The sequence below is a fragment of the Dromaius novaehollandiae genome, chromosome 7 (genome assembly GCF_036370855.1).
Source record: "Dromaius novaehollandiae isolate bDroNov1 chromosome 7, bDroNov1.hap1, whole genome shotgun sequence".
Lineage (NCBI taxonomy): Eukaryota > Metazoa > Chordata > Aves > Casuariiformes > Dromaiidae > Dromaius > Dromaius novaehollandiae.
In genome coordinates this window covers 13,794,141-13,813,525 of record NC_088104.1, presented here as the reverse complement: position 1 = coordinate 13,813,525, position 19,385 = coordinate 13,794,141, and the positions used below count along the sequence as shown (strand labels likewise).

At 46.8% G+C, this 19,385-nt stretch overlaps 1 protein-coding gene across 3 annotated transcripts in view; it reads right to left on the bottom strand.

Annotated features, from left to right (window-relative positions):
- Positions 1 to 19,385, bottom strand: part of LOC112994256 (uncharacterized) — a 50,746-nt gene that overhangs the window by 11,944 nt on the left and 19,417 nt on the right. The window contains exons 2-3 of one of the 3 annotated variants that reach the window (XM_026118492.2): positions 4,890 to 5,158; positions 1,584 to 3,320 (exon numbers count right to left, since the gene is read on the bottom strand). In XM_026118492.2, the coding sequence (XP_025974277.2) occupies positions 1,584 to 3,154 (1,571 nt within the window). In that variant the 5' untranslated portion in view covers positions 3,155 to 3,320; positions 4,890 to 5,158. The remainder of the gene's footprint in view (positions 1 to 1,583; positions 3,321 to 4,889; positions 5,159 to 19,385) is intronic. The other 2 variants (XM_026118491.2, XM_026118494.2) reach the window with 2 other exon arrangements.

The window sequence follows — 19,385 nt, the reverse complement described above, 5'->3', positions numbered from 1 at the left end:
ATTAAAAGCACAGAAACCACAATGAAATCATAAAGTCCCTTAGCAGAAGGTAGTTGGAAGGTAGGAGAGTAGTAGGAAGAAATACCATATGCACTACCCAGTTCTTGTACACCTTGCTGTGCATGCACCTCTGACTCTGGATACTAGTCAGACCTTTGATCTGCCTAGAGACAGCTGTTCGTATGCTCTTACTCACAGATTGTGTTATTAATTTCTGTGTATTTCATTTCACATCAATGATAAAAATAGCCTAGCCAATGAAAATGGTTGCATACCATACCTTTCTCATCTATTTCTTCATCAGCTTTTCATGCTCTAGTACAACAGCACAAAGGCTGGACTGGACAGCTGAAGGAAGCATTTATGGTTCTGACACCACCTATTTCCCTTTGGATTACAGAATTGCAGAAGTACTTCTGCTTGTCACTCTGGCTCTGTCTACACAGGTAGCTTCAACTCCAAAAAATGCCTTTAGGTGACTGTCATTCCTGTGTAGAAGTCCCTTTCCTCTAAAAATTGAGTCCAGCCCTCTAGCATTCCAGAAATACCATCCAGTGTTCAAGGTTGGAGCCCTGGCATTTCACACACCACATATGTGGATGTTGGGAGCAGCCAGGAACCATGTCAAATGTAACTCTTGGAAAAGTCAGTCCCGGAAGCCCAGTTTATGGAAACAAACGACTCCACCAACACCTACTCTTCATTCTTCCATCAGCCTTATCTAGTGATTAGCTAGTGGTAACTACTCCAAATTCCTAGCTCCTCTCCCAGAGCTTCATTGATTCCTGTTGGGCAACCTGCCTGTATAGGAAAGGGTTCCCTTCAGAAGGCAGGAGCAAGATTGCAATGTCCAAAACCAAGCTGGAGGAAGCAGTCCTTGTGAATGCCTTACCTAGAGAAGGGAAAAACCCTGGGTGGAGGAGAGGGAGGAAGACACTATGGAAGTATTTTCAGTCACTGCTTACACTGCCTGAGTTGGCAGGAGGATGGTATTTGCAAGCACTTTCACTCATTGTCTGTGCTGGTCTCTGGAGGGTAGTGAAAGAGAGAGAAAATGAGATTTTGCTCATGCAGCCATCCTACTCCCGCTAGTTTGCCAGTTCACTATGTACAGGCAGTAAGTGAAAGTGCTTATTCCTTTATGTCTCACCACCTGAATTCATGTCCTGTGGTGATGGGACCAAACACTACATCTTTTTTCTAGGGGTTGTAGTAATACTTTGTACCACTCTGCTTTCTCTGCTTTTAATAGACATTCAAAAAACGACCGATCTGTCAACAATTGATTATGGAAATAAAATGGGTGGGAAATTGGGGCATCAGGACTAGTACTGGCTGCTGTCTGGACAGGATTAAGGTGCACAAAGAGCAAAGTCTTGATGAAAATGCTTTTTGATGCTTAATTCCCATGCAAAGATGGAGTTTAAGCTCAAGAGCATAAAGACACATCCACGTAGATATCGGTCCCTAAAACAAGAGGCTCTGCCTGCAGAGTGTTCCAGCTACAGGATTTACATGTACATATCAGGAGACTAGATTTTTATAAGGGAATTGGTTTCAGGTGACCCCACAGACCATGTTACCTTTTCTTAATAAGTTCCAGGGCTGAACCTATGAATTCATCCTTCATTTTTTGTAGTTTAGCTCCATAGCTGGATAAATCTGTGGCTTCTAACAGCAGCGATGAACAGCAAGATGACTGGGCTTCAGAAGCTAGCGAATGCCCTCTAAGGTGAAGGACATCATTCAATTGTCTTGTCTCTCCTTTCCGCTGCTCATCACTGATGGTCTCCTGCCCAGCCCTGCAGATCGCTACTGCCTGCAAAGGTGATCGTGGAATTGGGCTAGAGCAAATGGGGACTGGGGACCTATCCGGGCTGGAGATCTGGTAGGTCATGTCCTTCACCTCAGGGCTGCTCATCCCAGAACCATCTGATGCGGCTGGATAATGGGAAAAGCCAGTAGAGATGTGGTTTTCATGGAACACATCATCATCCTCCTCCGCTGTGACAGTGGCTTCTTTCACAGCTTTGGTTTCCAGAGCTTCTGGACAGACGTTCTTATTGTTCTCCTCCTCCAGGGTCTTGTTTGCAAGAAGTGCCTTATTTGAGCACTTTGTTGGCCCACTGCTGCTGGCAGATGAATCTGCCTCCTTACTTCTCATTTGCTTGAATTCCTCGAAGGTGGGGATGTAAAGCCTCCCTTTGCAGCGGTCTTTCTGACTCTGCCCCAATGTCACTTTGACATCCGTTTCCCCATTGCATTGTTCCAAGGATTTTGCTGTTCTGGATTTGGCCACCTCATGGCTTTTCCCAGCATCTTGAAGGGGCAAACTGGGGGAGCTGTTCTGCCTTCGGAGCTGAAGCCTTCTCTGAGCCTCCTGCTTGATGTCTTCTGGACTGGTGATTTTGTGTGCAAAACACAGTCTCTGCCTCCCTGTGAGGTCGTGCCTGAGAGCAGTGCGTTCCACCAACACTGTGCAGCAGTTGAGAGGACAAGCATTTTTGTACTGCCGGCACGTCTGGCATTCAAAGAACTCCCGGGCCATCAGGTCAGTCAGGGCTGCCTGCGGGCGCACTGGCTTGCTGGGCTCTGCCACCTTGGTACTGTGCAGCCTCAGCTTCTCCTTCAGTTCTTTTTTGGCATCCCTGTGGAGGGCTCTTTCCTCTGCAGAAGGGAAGAGCCACTGAGGCACTTTGGCAAAGGGAGGCAGCAGCACATTCTGTGCCGATTGTGATGTCTGTTTAGCACAGAGAGAAAGCTTCCTCAAAGAGTCTGATGTGCTCTGTACCGGGGTCGCATCCACACAGCCTTCTGACCAATGCCTGGTGCCTTTATAGTGAAAAAAGATCTCATTATCCAGGCTCCGGCAGTGAGAATACAGCCCAGAGTCAGCTACCGTTGCCCAGTGAAGGTTCTCCACGCTTCGATACATCCGGTGTTCCACAGGATTTGCCAAAGGTGCCTTGCCTGTGTGGCAGGAGTCTAGGGTGTGGAAGTCCCCAGAAAAAATCTCAGTATCTAAGTTCTTTAGTGGATGCATGCTGCTAACTGAAAAATCCTTTAAGCCATGTTGTGCATAGAGCTGATTATTTTGGCAGCTCAAGATCACCCGGCAGTTTTCCTGTCTCTCATCAACACTGATGTATGTCATAGCAAATGTACATGGAGGCTCTAAGACACTGGTGTCTAGGGGGAGAGGAGGGAGCTGGGGTGTTGCTTAGATGCCAGTCAACGTCCACAGACCACAGACAGCAAAGCGTGCTGCTGGGTACTCACATTAGAGAGCTCTCACATGGGTCGAGTCACCATGCGCAGACCTGTGAACGGAAGGAAAGATGAGTTACTGAAGCAGCCTGGTCATGGCTCCCAGGATGCAATAGCAAGTCTGCTTCCAGGGAATGCAGAAACCAAACAGCCAACAGCGTACGGACAGAGCTGCATAACTAGGTGATGAGCTGCAGGACTTAGCGTCCTGCCAAGGAGAGTCTTTTCCACCTCTAGTCAAGCCAGAGGTGGCTTTACACTACCCGTTTTAATTTTGAAGCGATTCTTTCTACCATCAGCTATTCCCTCACAATAACACTGCTCACCTATAGTAACAGGTACCTCAGAAGTGCTTGCTGGGGCCCAGCTTACTCAAGCAGCAGCACTAAGGAGACAGGAGATTTACAAGAGACAATGAGGTTCTTTTCTTCAAGGGGGTTGCAGACAGTACTGTGGGGAGCTGAGGAGGCGGCTGGGGTGGGAAAGGATGATGTTGTCACATCATCCTTGAAGGTGTGGTCTCCTTGAAGGCTCAAATAGGAAGGGGAAAGAAGAAGGCTGACTGGTGGTGGTTTTGTCCCTGAGACTAACACTGCAGCCCTTTAATGCTCTGATTCACCCTTCACAGGGGAGGTGCAAGTGTTTTAGTGACAGGGAGACAAGCATTTCCAAGCCTTTTCATTGAAGAGCCTGAGGTACCTCACTGATTTTCATGTATGTACCCTCCTGACCCCTTAGCAATAGGCCTGAATGATCACCACGTGTTACAGCTCAGTGGAGGCACAAAAGGAGAAAGTGTGGTTTCCAAGGCTGTTCATATGCACTGTGTTCAGCATCGCAAGGCTCAGGGGATCCAGCTGACTAAATCCCATATTCAGAGAATGCAGAGAGTTAAAATCCAATTTAAATTCAGTGAAAGTCAGCAGGATGTAGGCTAAGTGTCTAAGTCATCCTTGAAAATGGAAGGAGCCATCTGAATCAGACAGCCCTCCTTGCAGTGAACTGATTTCTCCTCCTAATTTCTCTTCAGGATTTAGGCCTCATGAACTCACCCACAGTCACACAGAGCTTGTCTGCTAGAGCCTTGTCCACTCCCTTGGCATCTAAAGGCAAAGGCAATGAGTGAGGACCATACATACAGGAGGAAAGAACAAGACCTGGCAGGCAGTGTGGGGCTAGCCTGAGCTTCATAAGGCAGCACAGAGCTAGGATGGAGGGAAGGGAGCTCTAATAATGAGCCAGGCAAGAAATGGCCAGGTTGAACAGCCAGGAAGAGGTCTTGGTAAAGCTAGACAATATGACCATGTAAGTTACAGCCCAGACTGTTTGGTCTGTAGTGGGCATGGGTTGTCCACACACTGCCAAGCATTGAGGCAGCACAGACATCTTGGCCAGGAGGAGAACGAAGAGACTTGTTACTCTCTGAGGGCTAAGTCACCCCACTTATCTAACCATGTGTGGCACCAGCGGACATCTTCCATCTGAGGAGAAATCTGAGGCAGTGAAGATTGGCCTGGGGCCAATCTTGGTCATACCCTGGTAGCTTGATTCTCCCCTTGTTTACAGTGACTCAAGTTAAGGTAACCCCCCCCCCTCAACACATTAATGAAACTTTCTCTAACCTAATCCCAGAGAGGGAAGGCAGAGCCTCCTGTGGATCACTGATGAATGGAGGATATTACTGCAGTCCTTCACAATCGCTAAACATGAATATTAACTGAAACTAGCTCTCAGGGTGTGGCTGTTTCCCAAGATGTCACAGGCACTTCTCACCCAGTCTTCTCAGGTTGGGACTGGAATTCCCCTTCTTCACGGCTCCGGAGGAGCCCACAGGCAACAGCAGAGAAATGTGAGGACCAGGACTTTCTGTGATCATAGGTTATAACATGATCTGTCAAGAAAGAGAGAATGAGATGATATGAGAGCCAGACATGGAGCAGGGAATAGGGCTCCTGGTTGTGCTGAAAGGCTCCTGTGAGAAACTGTTGTTATGAGAGATGTCATGGCCTGTCAGGCAGGCCTGTGATCTGGTCACAACCACAGGACTAAAAGCCACAGTGGGCTTTCTGCACTCTCCTTTCAGACTCAGTAGAAAGAGAAAATGACCCTTGCTGTAGTGACAGCTGCAACCAAAGCAGCCATTGCCCAAGGCAGTGAGCTATACAGTAACGCCCGAAGAGAAACTACGGCCTTTGTGAGGCAGGTTCCCTGGCTACACACACAAGGATACCTACTTATTTGGTGAGCTCTGCGTGTGTCTGTGTGAAAGAGAGACAGCCAGTGAAGAAAGAGCAAGTGAAGGAAGAACACAGACAGGAGGAGAAGCAGTCATGAGAAGAGCAAGGAAGCAGAGAAACTCTGAGGCACAGAAATGACTGAGTGCAATCTGTCTGTTGCTACTTCTTTCAACTGAGTCCAGGACTTTGCATGCTGTCTTCATAAACAGATGGGGCAGCACTGAAAATATGACTGACTTGTGTCATCACAGTCTTTCTTCAGGTAGAAATTCACTGCCAAGCACTGTGGCTCTAACCCATCTTTGAGCTGCAGGACAGCTACAGAGCCACCAAGCTTGGGTGGCTGGAGCCCACTCTGCCCCTGCCTGCTCAGCGGCATGGCACAGACCCACCACACCGCATGGGTATTTGCATCCCTTGAGCTGACCTCTCTGTTATATGGGGGAACATTTCAAACCTGCTGAGAGGAGAGGGTACCCATTTGCCCTGCAGAGACTGATTTCCTGAGTGGATGTGGAACATGTTAGTGCTTGCAAGCTCCGCTGGGCAGCAGGGACCCACTGCTGCTTTGTCAGGGCAGGATCTTCTGGAAGGACATGTGTGTGCGGTGGTGGAAGTTGCTTTCACGGACGGAGCAGCTGGGAGAAACCTCCTGCTGGAATAGTGGAGTAGGCAGAGAGTGAGAGACAGAGAGGGGGAGCTGGAGGCAGGACTGCAGAGTGGAAGACCCAGAGAGGACAGGAACAGACAGAGTGTATGTGCGAGATGGAAGGAGGGAAAGAGAAAGACTTTCCAGAGGAGTTTGCTGACAGGTAGGCAGGCACCAAAAAATACTGGATTAAGTAAAGGAAGAGGGGAATTTTGTTTCCAGATCATTTGTGTTAATCTTTGTCACCCATCACAGCTGAGCTTTCTTTCTCTGAAAGGTAACTTTGAGCTCTAACAAAACACTTTAGACACTGAAAGTCCCTTTGATACTTTCAGTGGAGCTCAGAGCAAAGGTGTACATGGATGTACCTCAGAGGTCAGCACGCAAAGGAGAGTTCAATGCCCTGGGTAGACCGACGGGAGCCTCAGCAATAGGTGAGCTCTGATCCACCTCGTGCTTGCAAGCCAGCTGTGAAGATCTCATAAAAAACAGCTTGGACAGAAGCACCTCTCTTTCTTCTCACTCCGTCCTTGAAAGAACCTCTCTTTCCTACTAAACTCTTCTTATCCTACCCATTCCCCTCATGTCACCACCCTGAGGGCTACACACATCGTTTTAGGTGTCAAGCTTAGTTTCACTGAACACACAGGCCAACTGCTGCCCAAGCCATGATCTGGGAAGGGGCTGTTCATGCTGCTGCACAGCCTGCTTCCCCTACTGTCCAAAGACACTGGCAACAGGAGGAAAGCACCGGTGTTTGTAAAATGCCACGAATAACTGGGGTAATTCTGACCTAGACTGTAACCAGGAAACACCGAACCCTTTCCTCTCCTTCCCCAGCTCTTGTGCTCCTTTCCTGACAGCACACAGCAATAGCATCACAGCTTCAGCTCAAATGCCTAAGTTTGTCAGATCAGTGACACCACTACAATACAAAGCACGTGTCTTCAACCTCGGCTCTAAAGTAATGTTACTGCCAGCATGTTCTAGACACTGCTGGAGGAAAGTGGGAGATGGAGACAGAATAAACCATCTGAGTTAATATGCTTCTTACGTTTAATATGTTGAAAGATGATTTTTCAGCACATCCTCCCAGCTCACTGTACATACAGAAGAGTCTAGCTGCAGTCATACATGGTCGCCATTGAGCAAATACTGGGAACTGCAGGGACATGGAAGAGTTTGTCCTCCCACTGCCTCAGAGATACAGCTACAGACTGCAGGGGATCCAAGGTATGGAAACTAGCAGATGCCACAGAAGAAGTGGGAGGCAATGGAGAGAAATAAGGGCTGATCTCCTGCATGGTGTCCCAGGTCAGGGTCCTAACTTACCTTTTACTAAAGGTACACAGCAGAACTAGTGCACCCTGTTCTCTTCCAGTTAAACCAAGCAGTGACCTGCCAGTTCTCTATTGCTCCCAGGCATACCTGAGCACCGTGGGTTGAAGCTGCACTCCTTTGTTTACCCACCTGGGCACTTCCTGGCTGTCCCATCTGCACTACTCCAAAGCCGAGGCTTTCCTCTAGCCCAGCAATCCCCCAGGCCAATGCTAGCTTATTGCAGGCCAAATAGCAAAGAAGGGCTTATTGCTTACTGCTGCTGTGGGAATGACTCTTTGATCACATTGTCTGTGCAACATTTGCCTGTTCCCTGGCTCAGGGACTGAAAAGCTTCTGGTTGTTCTAAGCCACACGCCTTAAGTGAGCGCTGACTAAAGGCATGGTGCGCTCAGTTTATTTCCTAACATGTGATTCTGTTTAATCAACTTGTCCTCACTGCTACTCTGATAAGTGCCTGTTTGGAGACTTGCCACCAACCTTCATTTTCCTGCAAAATCCCCCCAAAGAACTTATTTATCAAGGATTAAAGCTTGAAGGATAAATTATTCCTTCCCATAAACACGAGAACTGTTCTGCCTGGCTGACCTTCCCAGTAGAGCACCAGACAAAATGTCAGGAGGACAAAGCAGGCAGGAACAAGAATAAGTTGTTCAGTTCTGGTGAAAATTACTATGGGGAGAATCCGTCATGTTCAAGGACTCTGGGGACATCAAGACAGGGGACTACAGAATCTCACAAGTTCTCAGGAAAAGAGGTCACAAAAATCTGGCAGGACTGAGCAGGTTTGCTAGTGCTGCTTTGCAGGGTTTACTGAAGCAAGATTTTCTTGACAGACTTGTCAAACATGGAAACTTGTTCCATGAGATGGTGGACAGCAGCTTGCTACTTTCTGGCCTCTCCTGCCTTGATCAGAGACATCAAGTGAGTGTGGTACATTTTCCGCTCTCCAGACCTGGAGTGAGAGATCTGAGTTGCAAGTAAATTAACTTATGAGTCATGCCCATCACGCCAAACTGACCCATGGCATCCTATTCCGAGGGACGGGAGGAACAGGAGCCACCTTACTGCAGCCTAGAATAAAGGACTGAATGAACCTTCAGGTCTTACTCCAATTTCTCTAGTTGAGGTTTTGCAAACTGCACCACTAAATGGAGGATGGTTTATTCCAGAGCACAGTCTCCCTCTTATTTGAGAGATCCAATCAGCTAGAGGGACGGGAAAGGCACATTTCAAAGAGCTGCACACTGGATTTTAGCAAGCTATGATACTGCTGTGAGTTTTGTGCTATCCGACACAGCAAACCTCATGGACACAGCATGATGTCTTTACTGCCATGTCATGCATGCCACTCCACTTTGGCTGCTTAGCAGATCACCAGCAGTCTCAAAGGAACGAAACACATCTATTTTCCAAGTCAAAGGCTAACAAGAAAAATAAAGGTGCCTTGATTACATTTGCTTTCTTGACTATTCACTTAGCCAGAGCTGTGCTACAAGAACTAGTTGACAATATAGGAGGGTTAGGTGCTTGCAGTTACATTTCTTGTTTTTTTTGTTCTAGCAGCTGAAGCAGCAATAAGGCTTATATACTGCCTGTTAATTGCAGCAGGAGAGGTACAGCCACAGCAGCTAATTTAAACGTGCAGTTTCTTTTCTTTCTTAGGGGAAACAGATAAGTGTAATGTTCCTCAAATTTATAGTGCCATCACCACTTTCAAAGTCTGCTCCATGGCAAAATCAGAATCACTAACAAGAGAAACAAGTGACAACTTGGTCTCAAAACTAGATGATACAGAGAAAACCATATCCACGACAGACTGTTCACAGTTTTTATAGTCCTTGTGTTCTCAGCTGAATCAGAAGCATGGACTATGTCTTCCTAGAGCCAGAAAGATGTCAGGACACTGTATAAATTGTCATGACAAAAGACCATGCAGATTGGCTTAGTAAAGGTGCCTTTATCAACGAAAATAACTGGAAAATCGGCCTTTTCCATTGCTTGGGTCCCAGTTCTGTCTCCTTGCTTGGCACATGAAACATAGTCTCTCTTGAACCTCTGAAGCTCCTGGAGTCAGATGACTCCAGTGGCTGATAATACACTGCAAATAGAGAGCTGTTTTAAGCAACCCAGAATGGTCTCAATCTGAGAATGCACTCTGCATCTCAGTATATGAGAAAAGGAAAGATTTTCAGTGTTGCCACATTGTAAATACTCTACTTTTCACTAATTGTATTTGTAGCTGATAATATGCTATTATTGACATAACATTTTGTGTGCAATACTGTACATCTACAATTATCAAGGCTAAATTAGCCACTTAAATATGTAAAGAACCTCTTAGAACAAGTGATACCTCTTCTTTCCCCACTGCCCAACCCGCTCTCCTCTTGGCAGGACAGACAGTTTAACTACACTGGCAACATCCCCTGGTACATCTGGAAGAGAAGAGAGTAAGGGGGACCCCCGATAACATGGAAAGCTCCCATGAGATTGTGCATTTCAGTGGGTACCTCCTCATACTCCCAAAGGTACTGTCCAGAACAAGCCACATACAGAGCAGCCCAGGGTCTAGAGGGGAGAGCACATACAACGATATTAAATTTCTGCAGTGAAATGAGCTGCTTGCCTGTCATGTTGTCTGTCTGTTTCCCTCCTTTCACATAATCTCTTCTTCTCCTTTTATTTCCTGCTTCCCCAACTCTTCCTCCACCCCACTGCATTCAACACAAGTTTACACAGCCCATCTCTGGCAGAAGCCGAACAGGTACCACTTCAAAAGCAACACCATCATTTACATTGCCTCCAGAAAAAAAAAAAAAACAACTTTGCTCTGATCAGGGCTGGCTGGTCAGTGCAGCTCGGAGGTATAGACTTGCCAGCTGAATGTGCCAGAGGGGAAATATCTCTCTACGTTATCTGTTGGTCATCATGGGAAAATCCTGCTAAGGGGATCTACCCACTGTTCCACTAGGGACAGTATAGGAATCGCCATAACTTCATGTGAACCTCTATTTTAGTTAGATTGGCTCCTAAATAATCTCAAGGCAGTGTAAGAGCTAATCTCAAAATTTTACGGAATCACTTGAAGGTCTTAAGCATTCTTGGCTCCCCTTCTGTGAAGTTTCTTAAGTTGCATGGGAAATTTGCTGTATTAACATGAAAGGTTTCACCTGAGAAGCCATACTGCTCCATACATCTTTGCACTTGGCAGTGGTGCTTTTGATGAACTTTTCTGGCTGCTCTCTAAGTCTCAGCAGCAGCTTTTTCTTGCGACACAGCATGGTTTTCTTCTTGTATTCCTCCTTCAGAAAGGACGTGATGACGTGATACTTCCAGCCCATCTCTGAAGGTAGGCATTCCAGCACACTGATTTCAGGCAATGGACTTTCAAGATGATCCGAGTTCCCACTTGTTTCCTTGCTCTGGGAGAGAGTATCCCCCTTTTTTTCACTGTTGCACCACACCATCTCTTGGACAATGTATTGGTCCAACAGTCCTCCTGACATAGCAGCTGAGGGGATGGAGCTTGCAAGGGATTACTAATCACCTTGCAGCACAGGAAGGCTGAGTACGTTAGCTACTCTAACTAATGCTCCTGGAGACACTGCCATCACACCTCCATCTTGTGTCCTAGTTGCTGCTGCTCAGCAACATTGGCTGTGAAGTGTCCCAGGAGACGGCATCACCCATCACCTCCCCAGCTTTGAGCGGATCAGGACCCTGGTTGACCACAAACCTCCTTCGGCTGAATCCTCCTCAGGAGGAAGAAAGGCCTATTTAGGAATAAAGTGCCCTGCTAGCACAGATCACCCGCAGCACCCATGAAGCCACCGCATGCATCATCTGACTGACAGATCCTGTACCTCACTGTAACACCATGAGCCGCTCTGCTCCCTTCTTACAGGTGGAGGGAGAGTCCAGGGGGGGTTTAACCAAGCAGAGCCAATGTTTAGATTGAGTCAGCTGATGTTCAGGCCCCAGGCAGCTTCCCCTGCCCTGTGTACACACCATGAACCAAGCATTCCCATGCCTTTGGGTCATATAGAGCAGAGCTTATCCACCATTTGCCCCAGCCCGGGCATATGCAGAGCTCTGTTAGCCTAGTCAGGAGCAGGCCTGAACTGAGTGCAGCCTCCAGCCTTGCTCCACACCTGGCTCCAAGATTCCTGGCTCAGACTCAGGCAGTTCATGGAGGCTAACCTGAGCCAGGAAAACCCATCCAGGCCCTCTCTGAGATTTGGGAAGTTCAAAGCCACATGTGAGCCCACTTCACATTCCAACATCTCTGCTCCTCCACCCAAATTTCCACTCTGCATAGACACAACATCAGCACTAATTGCAGCAAATGACAGCAAAATGACTACAAGCAAATTTGTTGTTCCTCAGCATGACAGAAAAGGTCAAGGCTGTCACTTCAAGCTCAGCTCTAGCAAAGGGTCCAGCATCAGCTCTAACTACCCAGGACCAGCTCCAGACAATTCTCCTCTGGCTTCCATCTGACAGAGGTGCACTCCTGGCACAACCCCACCAATGCCCAGCCAATTGCAAGACATGTCTTTGTGACCCAGCCCAATACTGCCAACCTAAAGTCCTGTCTCCAGCAATGGTCAGTAGTAGATACTTAGAAAAAGGGCAGACACAGGTAGATCTTTTCTGCATCAAAGTCCCCACCTCCTAGCAATCAGCACTTTAGGAATTTCCAGAACTGGAATGTGCACTAAGACCTTCATGTTTACTAGCCACCAGTGGTCCTGTGCTCCGTTATGTATAATTCCTTTTTGGATCTATTTAGACCTTTGGCCACCGAAATACCCCGTGGCAATGAGTCTCAGAGTTTAATCATGCTGTATTTTAAAGTGGACCCTTCAGGTTAGGCCCTGTCTCTCTGGCGAGATGAGGAAGAAACCCTGTTGGGTATGAGGTATGGGGACTGTCTTGCGCCAGTCAGGAATGGGAAGTTGGAGAATAGATGTTGTTAGGACTGAAGCAGAGGAAGTTTTGCAGGTGTAGGAAGGAAGGCTAATGAAAAGTAGCTAAGTATTTTTTCAGGTAGCTAATGAAAACGAAAGGAAGTAGCTTTCTGAGCTGCGAGTGGGACCTACATCCCAGATTATCTAAAAACTACCTTCATCCTTTGCATGTGTTTTATGAAGGCAGAGAGGATGGTGCATAAAAAATGCAGGGGGTATGCTGGGCTGGGGAAACATGGGAACTGAGAGAGAAAAGTAAATCAAGCCAGTAACAGGAAAGAGCTAGCCATTCCCTTCCCCATGCAGGATGTGATGAGGATCAATACAGTGTTCATCTAAGCAGTCAGCTGCGTTTTATTCCTGTGTGCACTGAAGACTGGCTTCTCAGCTCACAATTTTCACACACTTTCTGGCAAGAGCAAGCTGAAAAGTCAAGCTGAAAAGTCAAGGAAAAAAATCAGGCTTTTTTAACATCATAATTTAACTCATAGCTTAATCTTGTGATCTGCAGAGCTTGGCTCATGATGCTGAATTTTTTCAAAGTGAAAATACTCTTGGTTGGACTAGTGATACAAGACCAACAGGGGACAGGGTGTTAGCATGGAACCACAGCTCTTCACATGTTCAGCTATGTTGCCTTGACCTATCCCAGGCAGGCAACAGAAAACAAGCCCTACACAATCAAATCCATTAGGGTTGTTGAAGGGATTCTTAATTCCTTGTTCCAACATTGCCCTGAGAGTCTCAGTTTAACCCTCACAATGCACAAGGCAGAGAAGAAAAATCACACATTAATTCTAAGAATAAGATCTAAATGAAAAATTTCTCCTCCCTCCCTTGCACCGGGGGAGGTATTTTGCAGCATGATCATAAATTTCAAACAAGAAGAGCATTAGTGACTTATTGCATTGGTCTTTCTGACAAGACAACATGGGCCCTGACTCTCATCTCACTAGTGGGGAAAAAAAGTCCTTCCACATAACCCTATTGATTTTAGTTCATTAACTTTGTGCTAGGACCTGTCCAGCACCTCCCAAAGCTGACGGAAGGTGGACGAGCAGAGTCCTTTCAAGCTGGCAACACACGCCTGATCAGTGAGCTCAGAGTGAGGCCTGGGGGAGGAGGGATGTGTTCTTGAGGATGAGGCAGTTAGATGATCTCACTCTACATCTTGTTTGGTCACATCCCAAAGCTGACAGGCACTTCAGCATATTGCTTGTGGTGGCAGTTTCTCCGTGAGGAAAGCAGGACTGCGGCAGCATCAGCAGTCCTGTCTGGGGCGTGGATGGCCACAAGCAGTCATGTTTCCCACTTCTTTCAAGCGTGGAGGTAGCGTTACTTAGCAATGCTTCTAAGGAAAACCCGAGAGGCTTTTCATTTTCATTTGTCTCAGTCTAGGGATTTGTCCTCTGAAGGTCTGGAAACTGCATATTGCCTGTCACCAGGCAGTGAGAGCCCTGACAGAGAACTGCTGTGGCTGGCCAGGCTCCTGTTACAGAGCTCTGCCTCTGCATCAACCCCAGGAAACATCACAAGCCTCTTCCCCGGCCATCCTGCCTCCTCCCAGTCACCCCACGAGCACCACCCCAAAGGCCGTTCCAGTCCTGTGAGGCAGTATCAGAAACAAGGAGAGAGATAACAGGCCTCCCAGCCCAGGGCTGCTTTTCATCTTGCCAGCGGTGGGCACTTCCCCACCTGCTCCCCTGGGAGAACATGTCATGGTCACGCTGAGCTGTAGGCGCATTTGTTTTCTTCTTTTTTGCTCCCTTTCGACTCATCAGTCCCCAGCATCCCCCATGGGCCTCTCTAAATAACCCCCCTCCCTTTCAGATGCTGATGCTTTTCAGACGATTAGACTGCGGGCCAGAGCATCAGCTGGGTGTAAATCAGTGTAGTTTGTCAATGTTAATTTACACCCGCTGAGAATTTCCCTCCCTTCAGCACCATTTTGCAGAATTATACGACATGTCTTTTATCTTTCCTTGCAGTTTAGCCTGCCTTTCCCCCTTCCTGGCCCCCAAGTCTCTTGCTTTGCTCTGAGCTCCCTGTAGGTTGGCTGGATAAGTTGCTTATTTGCAATGTAAAGTGTCTCTCAGTGCCACAGCCCAGTGCAAACCCTGAGAGAGCACATTCATCCTTACTTGTGCAGCAAATTCAGCCCTGGCTCTTCCTGGTAGCAGTTCCTTATAGCACATACTGTTCATGACTTGCTATGGGAGGAGATGTGTCCTTTATTGCCACCACACAATGCAGGACCTCCCTGGGGAGATGTAGGAAAAGAAGAAAAAGAGGTCTGATCCTACAGGGGTCCTGAACTCTCTATTCTCCCTGAAGCTGATGGCCATGGCTCACCCAGCTCAGCATCGTATAGGAGCTGACTGTCAATAGGCAGGATACCATTAATGCCTTCTTGTTGCTATGGTGATATTGACAGATAGTCCCTGGGGTTTGTGGGAATTCAGGGAAAGCTAGCAAAAAAAGGGGACGGGTTGAAAAAAATCCCCCCAGAAAGTGTGTTTGCCTACAGATGAGCAGTTATGTGACACCCTAGGCGTATTTAGTGGCACTGACCACTTTCTAACTCATTTTCCCTCCTAAAAGAGCAATACGCTGTTCTTCAGGACCAGTACAAACACTCCTTTCAGCAGCAGGACTTGGGTGCACAGGCACACTGCTGTAAGTGGATTTCTGTAGGTCTTCCGCTACAAGATGTTATTTTTGCAGCTTCACCCTGGTAATTCATTTCACATACAGAGTAAAAATCTTGGCTACAGTGAAATCACTGGGACCTTTGCCAGTGGGCAAAGAGCCAGGATTTTCCCCTGCTCTCAGATGCCTTATCACAAGTGACAATTTCATTCAGCTGCCACAATAGCCACTGGGAACCTCCTGCCCTTCCAGAACTGTTTCAAGTATGGAAAAGCTGCTGTTACACAGAGTTTTTTACTTTATCTTCCAGAGGCTCAGTGAAGAAGTGCACTCTGTAAAGATGGTGCTGCAGCAGGTTCTCTCCCAGTTTCCTATTCTGCAATACACAGTTTAGTGTAATCTCTTACCCTTCCTCCTAGCCGAGTAACAAACGCTGGCCAGGAGGGACTTTGTTCCACTTGCGATTGGGCTTTCTCATCTTGTAAAAGCATTCTAAAGATTCAAGGGACAGGAACTGTCTTTCTGAAGTATCAGTTCTCTTTGGCCTTGCTTTCTCTGGGAAAAACATTCTTAATTCAGGTTAGCTGATGTGTTAACGAATGTGAATGTGTGTAACGAATGTGCAAGCTGATGTGTTGTATGTCTAGGGGTTGCACTACACACATATAAACTTACTAGAGAACTAGAGCACTCTTCTTTTGGGAAGTTGTTATTGTTTCAGATCTGTTATTATAGAATAAGTGTATCTACAAAGGAGTGATACCTATAGTGGCATCATTATGCTGACAGAGTTTTGCTAGTAAATGCCCCTGTGCAGATCAAGTCCAACTGATGTGTCAGCTTTTGCATCACTTTGAATGCTCAGATCCTTCCCCTCCATGTGAACTCAGGGGCAGGGTAATTTTTCCTTCAATTCCTCTCTTTTGCATCCATTGATAAATGTGGTTTTAATGGACTATGGAATCCGAAAGCACTTTACATCAGGAACAGATTCCAGGAGCAAAATTCAGTTAGTTTCTCCTACATTACATGTGGCTATTCATCAAATTTATTGGGCAAGGTTCCTAAGCGCACGGAGACCTGTCTGGCACTGACAGAGGCTTTCTCATGTATAGCAACCCTTTGATCAGACTGTCAGCATCATTTATTTGCTTGTGTTTCATATTCTTGAACGCTCCAGTAAGTTATTTTTCCCAGTTGACTACCAGAGGCAAAGGCTGCTCTTTCAAGTCGGATTTGCACCTCTTCCCTTCACTTCCATTCCAATTAGCTATGGGATTTTTTTTTCCCTAGCTCCTTTTGCCTGCCTATCTGTATTTGAAGCTTTAGGAACACTGATGGCTGGACAGAAACTCCAGTGGGTGACTTCCCTGTAGGAAACGTTTTGGCCTGCAATTAGCTCTGCTTGGTGTGCTGCTGGCCAGGGCAGAGCCCTGCCTTGTCCTCAGCCAGGAGTGAAGGGACCTGGGGGGGGAGCTGAGGGTAGTATGGGGGGTAGAAAAGAGGCATTATCACAAACAGGGGCTAGACAGATGCAGGTGCTGCTTTATTGCTCTGGAAGATGGGGGAGGCTGTAAGAACGTATTACTTTCTTAAAATAGGATGCCCGTCTGTGGGGAACTGTTGATACTTCTGCTGTGTATGCAGCTATTATTTTTCTGCTAACAACTTCGTGACTCTAGAGACATGGCAGAGGGTGAACTGCCCAGAGCAGCTCCGGGCTGAGCAGCAGTGGCCAGTCTGGACTGGGCTTGTCACAGGAATTCTGGATTCCTCCTGCCTGGAGACACCTGGGCAAATGCCTGTACGTGCAAATCCCAACAGGCTGGAAAGAGCACATATTCCAGAGGGCAACTTTGCAACTGCAGTCTGCCCTAAACACCTGGTCACCAAAGCTTTCTGAGAATAGATCCCTTATGTCAAGATGCTTAACATCAACAATATCAAATGCATTCAAGGCAGGAGAGTCCCTCTAAGTTGCCTTTGACTCCAGTTTGACATTAACTCAGAGGTTACCATAGGAATGGGATTCACAAAGATGGGACTGGAGGCAATACAGGTGTATGTGATTGTTCACCACACCCAGTCCTGGCCTCACCTGCTGCCATGCACATAATGTCACATGCACTTTATTGGGAAGATTTTTAAAGTCAACATTAAGAAACAAATTCCATGACTGACTAATACCAAAGCATATGCTCCAGGGATGGTCCTAACCACATCTATATGTTTTAACATATCCGTATTGTGAGGGGACACTGCCTTTCTGGTGCTCCACTGCTTCCTACTCTACAGAGGAAAGTGATGGAGGAGGAGGCAGGATATGCCCCTCTGTTTAGAGTTGGCTGTAGAAGAACATTTTGTTTGCTCAAATGCACTGGATGTTTTGTGTGAGTGAACTGCAGCTGGTCACAGGGCAGGTTAGCATGTATCACACTGAAGAAAAGAGAATGAATACAGCACTTCTGCAGCTCTTTCTAAGCAAGTGAGGGAGAAGATAAGGACTGTAAATCAGATGCCCTCTCTCTGCTCTGTGGATCTCAAATATTAACTATGCCTCACATCCTCCTCCTGAGGCTAAGTGGGAACGAGGCACAGATCCCAGACCCACGCTGCAACCAGAGGCACAAGATATTCCCATGCCCCTTCCTAGGCCACTGACAAGCTGCAAGGTCAGAAGCTGGCTGCTCCCAGCCCGCACTGGGCTCTATATTTCCCTAGTGATAGAGTAAGATACCACTACTTTCATCCTTTCTGCAAAATGTTCCCAGTGTCTCATTAAGGTTGGTGTACTCTGGTTAACCTTTACTTTTTGCAGCTGGGAAAAAATAAGGCACAGGCCATAGGAGCTGACTAAAACCATTGCATACAAATTTAAATTACCAAGGCAGTACTAAGAGCTGGACCAAGAGAATCATGGCTGAGCCACAGGCAAACGACCAGCTTTCGTCTAATGACTTGGCTCCTGCACAGCACAAAGTCTGCAGCCTTTGATGCTGTCTCGGACTACCCACACTTACCCAAAACTTAACACTACAGCAAGGATAGACAGCACCACTTTACAGATACAATTGGATAATATCAGTTAAAAGAGAGAAAATATTGTCTATACAGACACCCAGTCACTCATGGGAAACAGATGTGAATCCTTTACAAACTCCTTTTTTAAGAAGTGCCTTGAGATGGTATTTGCTATTCCTCTGAACAGGAGCAACATACAGCTTCTAACTAGTGCTGATTACTGAGAGCAAGATATAAAGTTGCTTTCAGGAGGGAAGGGAAACCTTCCTTTGAGGCAACGGGATATTTCTGAAAAGCCAGCCCACGGCGTGGTGCAATAAAGAAAGAGAGGATGGGGATGCTGCAGCCAGTGTGTGGTAAGAGTCTTATGCAACACTGCACCTCTGAAAAGCATTTTACCTCAACTTCATAAATACTGCCAATCAACACTAACTGCATGTAGCTTTAACATCTCAGAAAGTTTAATTACCACTCAAGAAATGGAAGACAAAATGAGCTACGTGACCTTTCCCACCCCAGATCCTGTAGGTCAGCATTATTTAAGACAACTGGGAGCCTGAAAAGCTAAACATTAGTGTTGGCAGATGAACAGATGGATGGATTGCTGCCAGCATAATCCATCTTCCACTTGCCTCTGTAGGACTGGGTGACATTCAAAATGAAGTACTTCCCTATGCAAAGAGAAATGCACGCAATGCAATGGGCAGGCTTTAAAACGGACTCATCAGCTGGCAGAACCAACAGCAAAATGCTTTATGGCTGCTATTTAATGTTGCAGGCAAGGCTGTAAAGAAGAGACATTAGGCTGTGACAGAGGTAGGGAACGTAATGACCACAGTGGATTTGCTATAAGCCAACCTTGAGCAATTGTAAAAATCTCGCAGTTTTCCTTTGTGTATAAGTGCTCTAAATCTAATTAACCTTTTAATCAGAGCAGATCAAGTTACAGAAGTATTACCAAAGGGGATTCTCCATCTGCACTTCCATGGAAAGTTTCCATCTTTGCTCAGCTTGGAATTTTTCTTGCTTAGGCTCTAAGATAAAATCCCCCTCACCTCTGAAAAACATAAAAGACTAAGTTCAGTTGGTGGGAGATTTCTTAATGTGGCCAGTTACTGGGCAGACATCAACTTGCCTGGAAGTTTCCAGATGGGACTCAGGCCAGAGCCTTCAGACCCAACTCAAATACCTGTTGCCCAAACTCCAAGAACAATCCTGCTCCTTGACCAGGCAGGCGCGAGAGGAGCCATG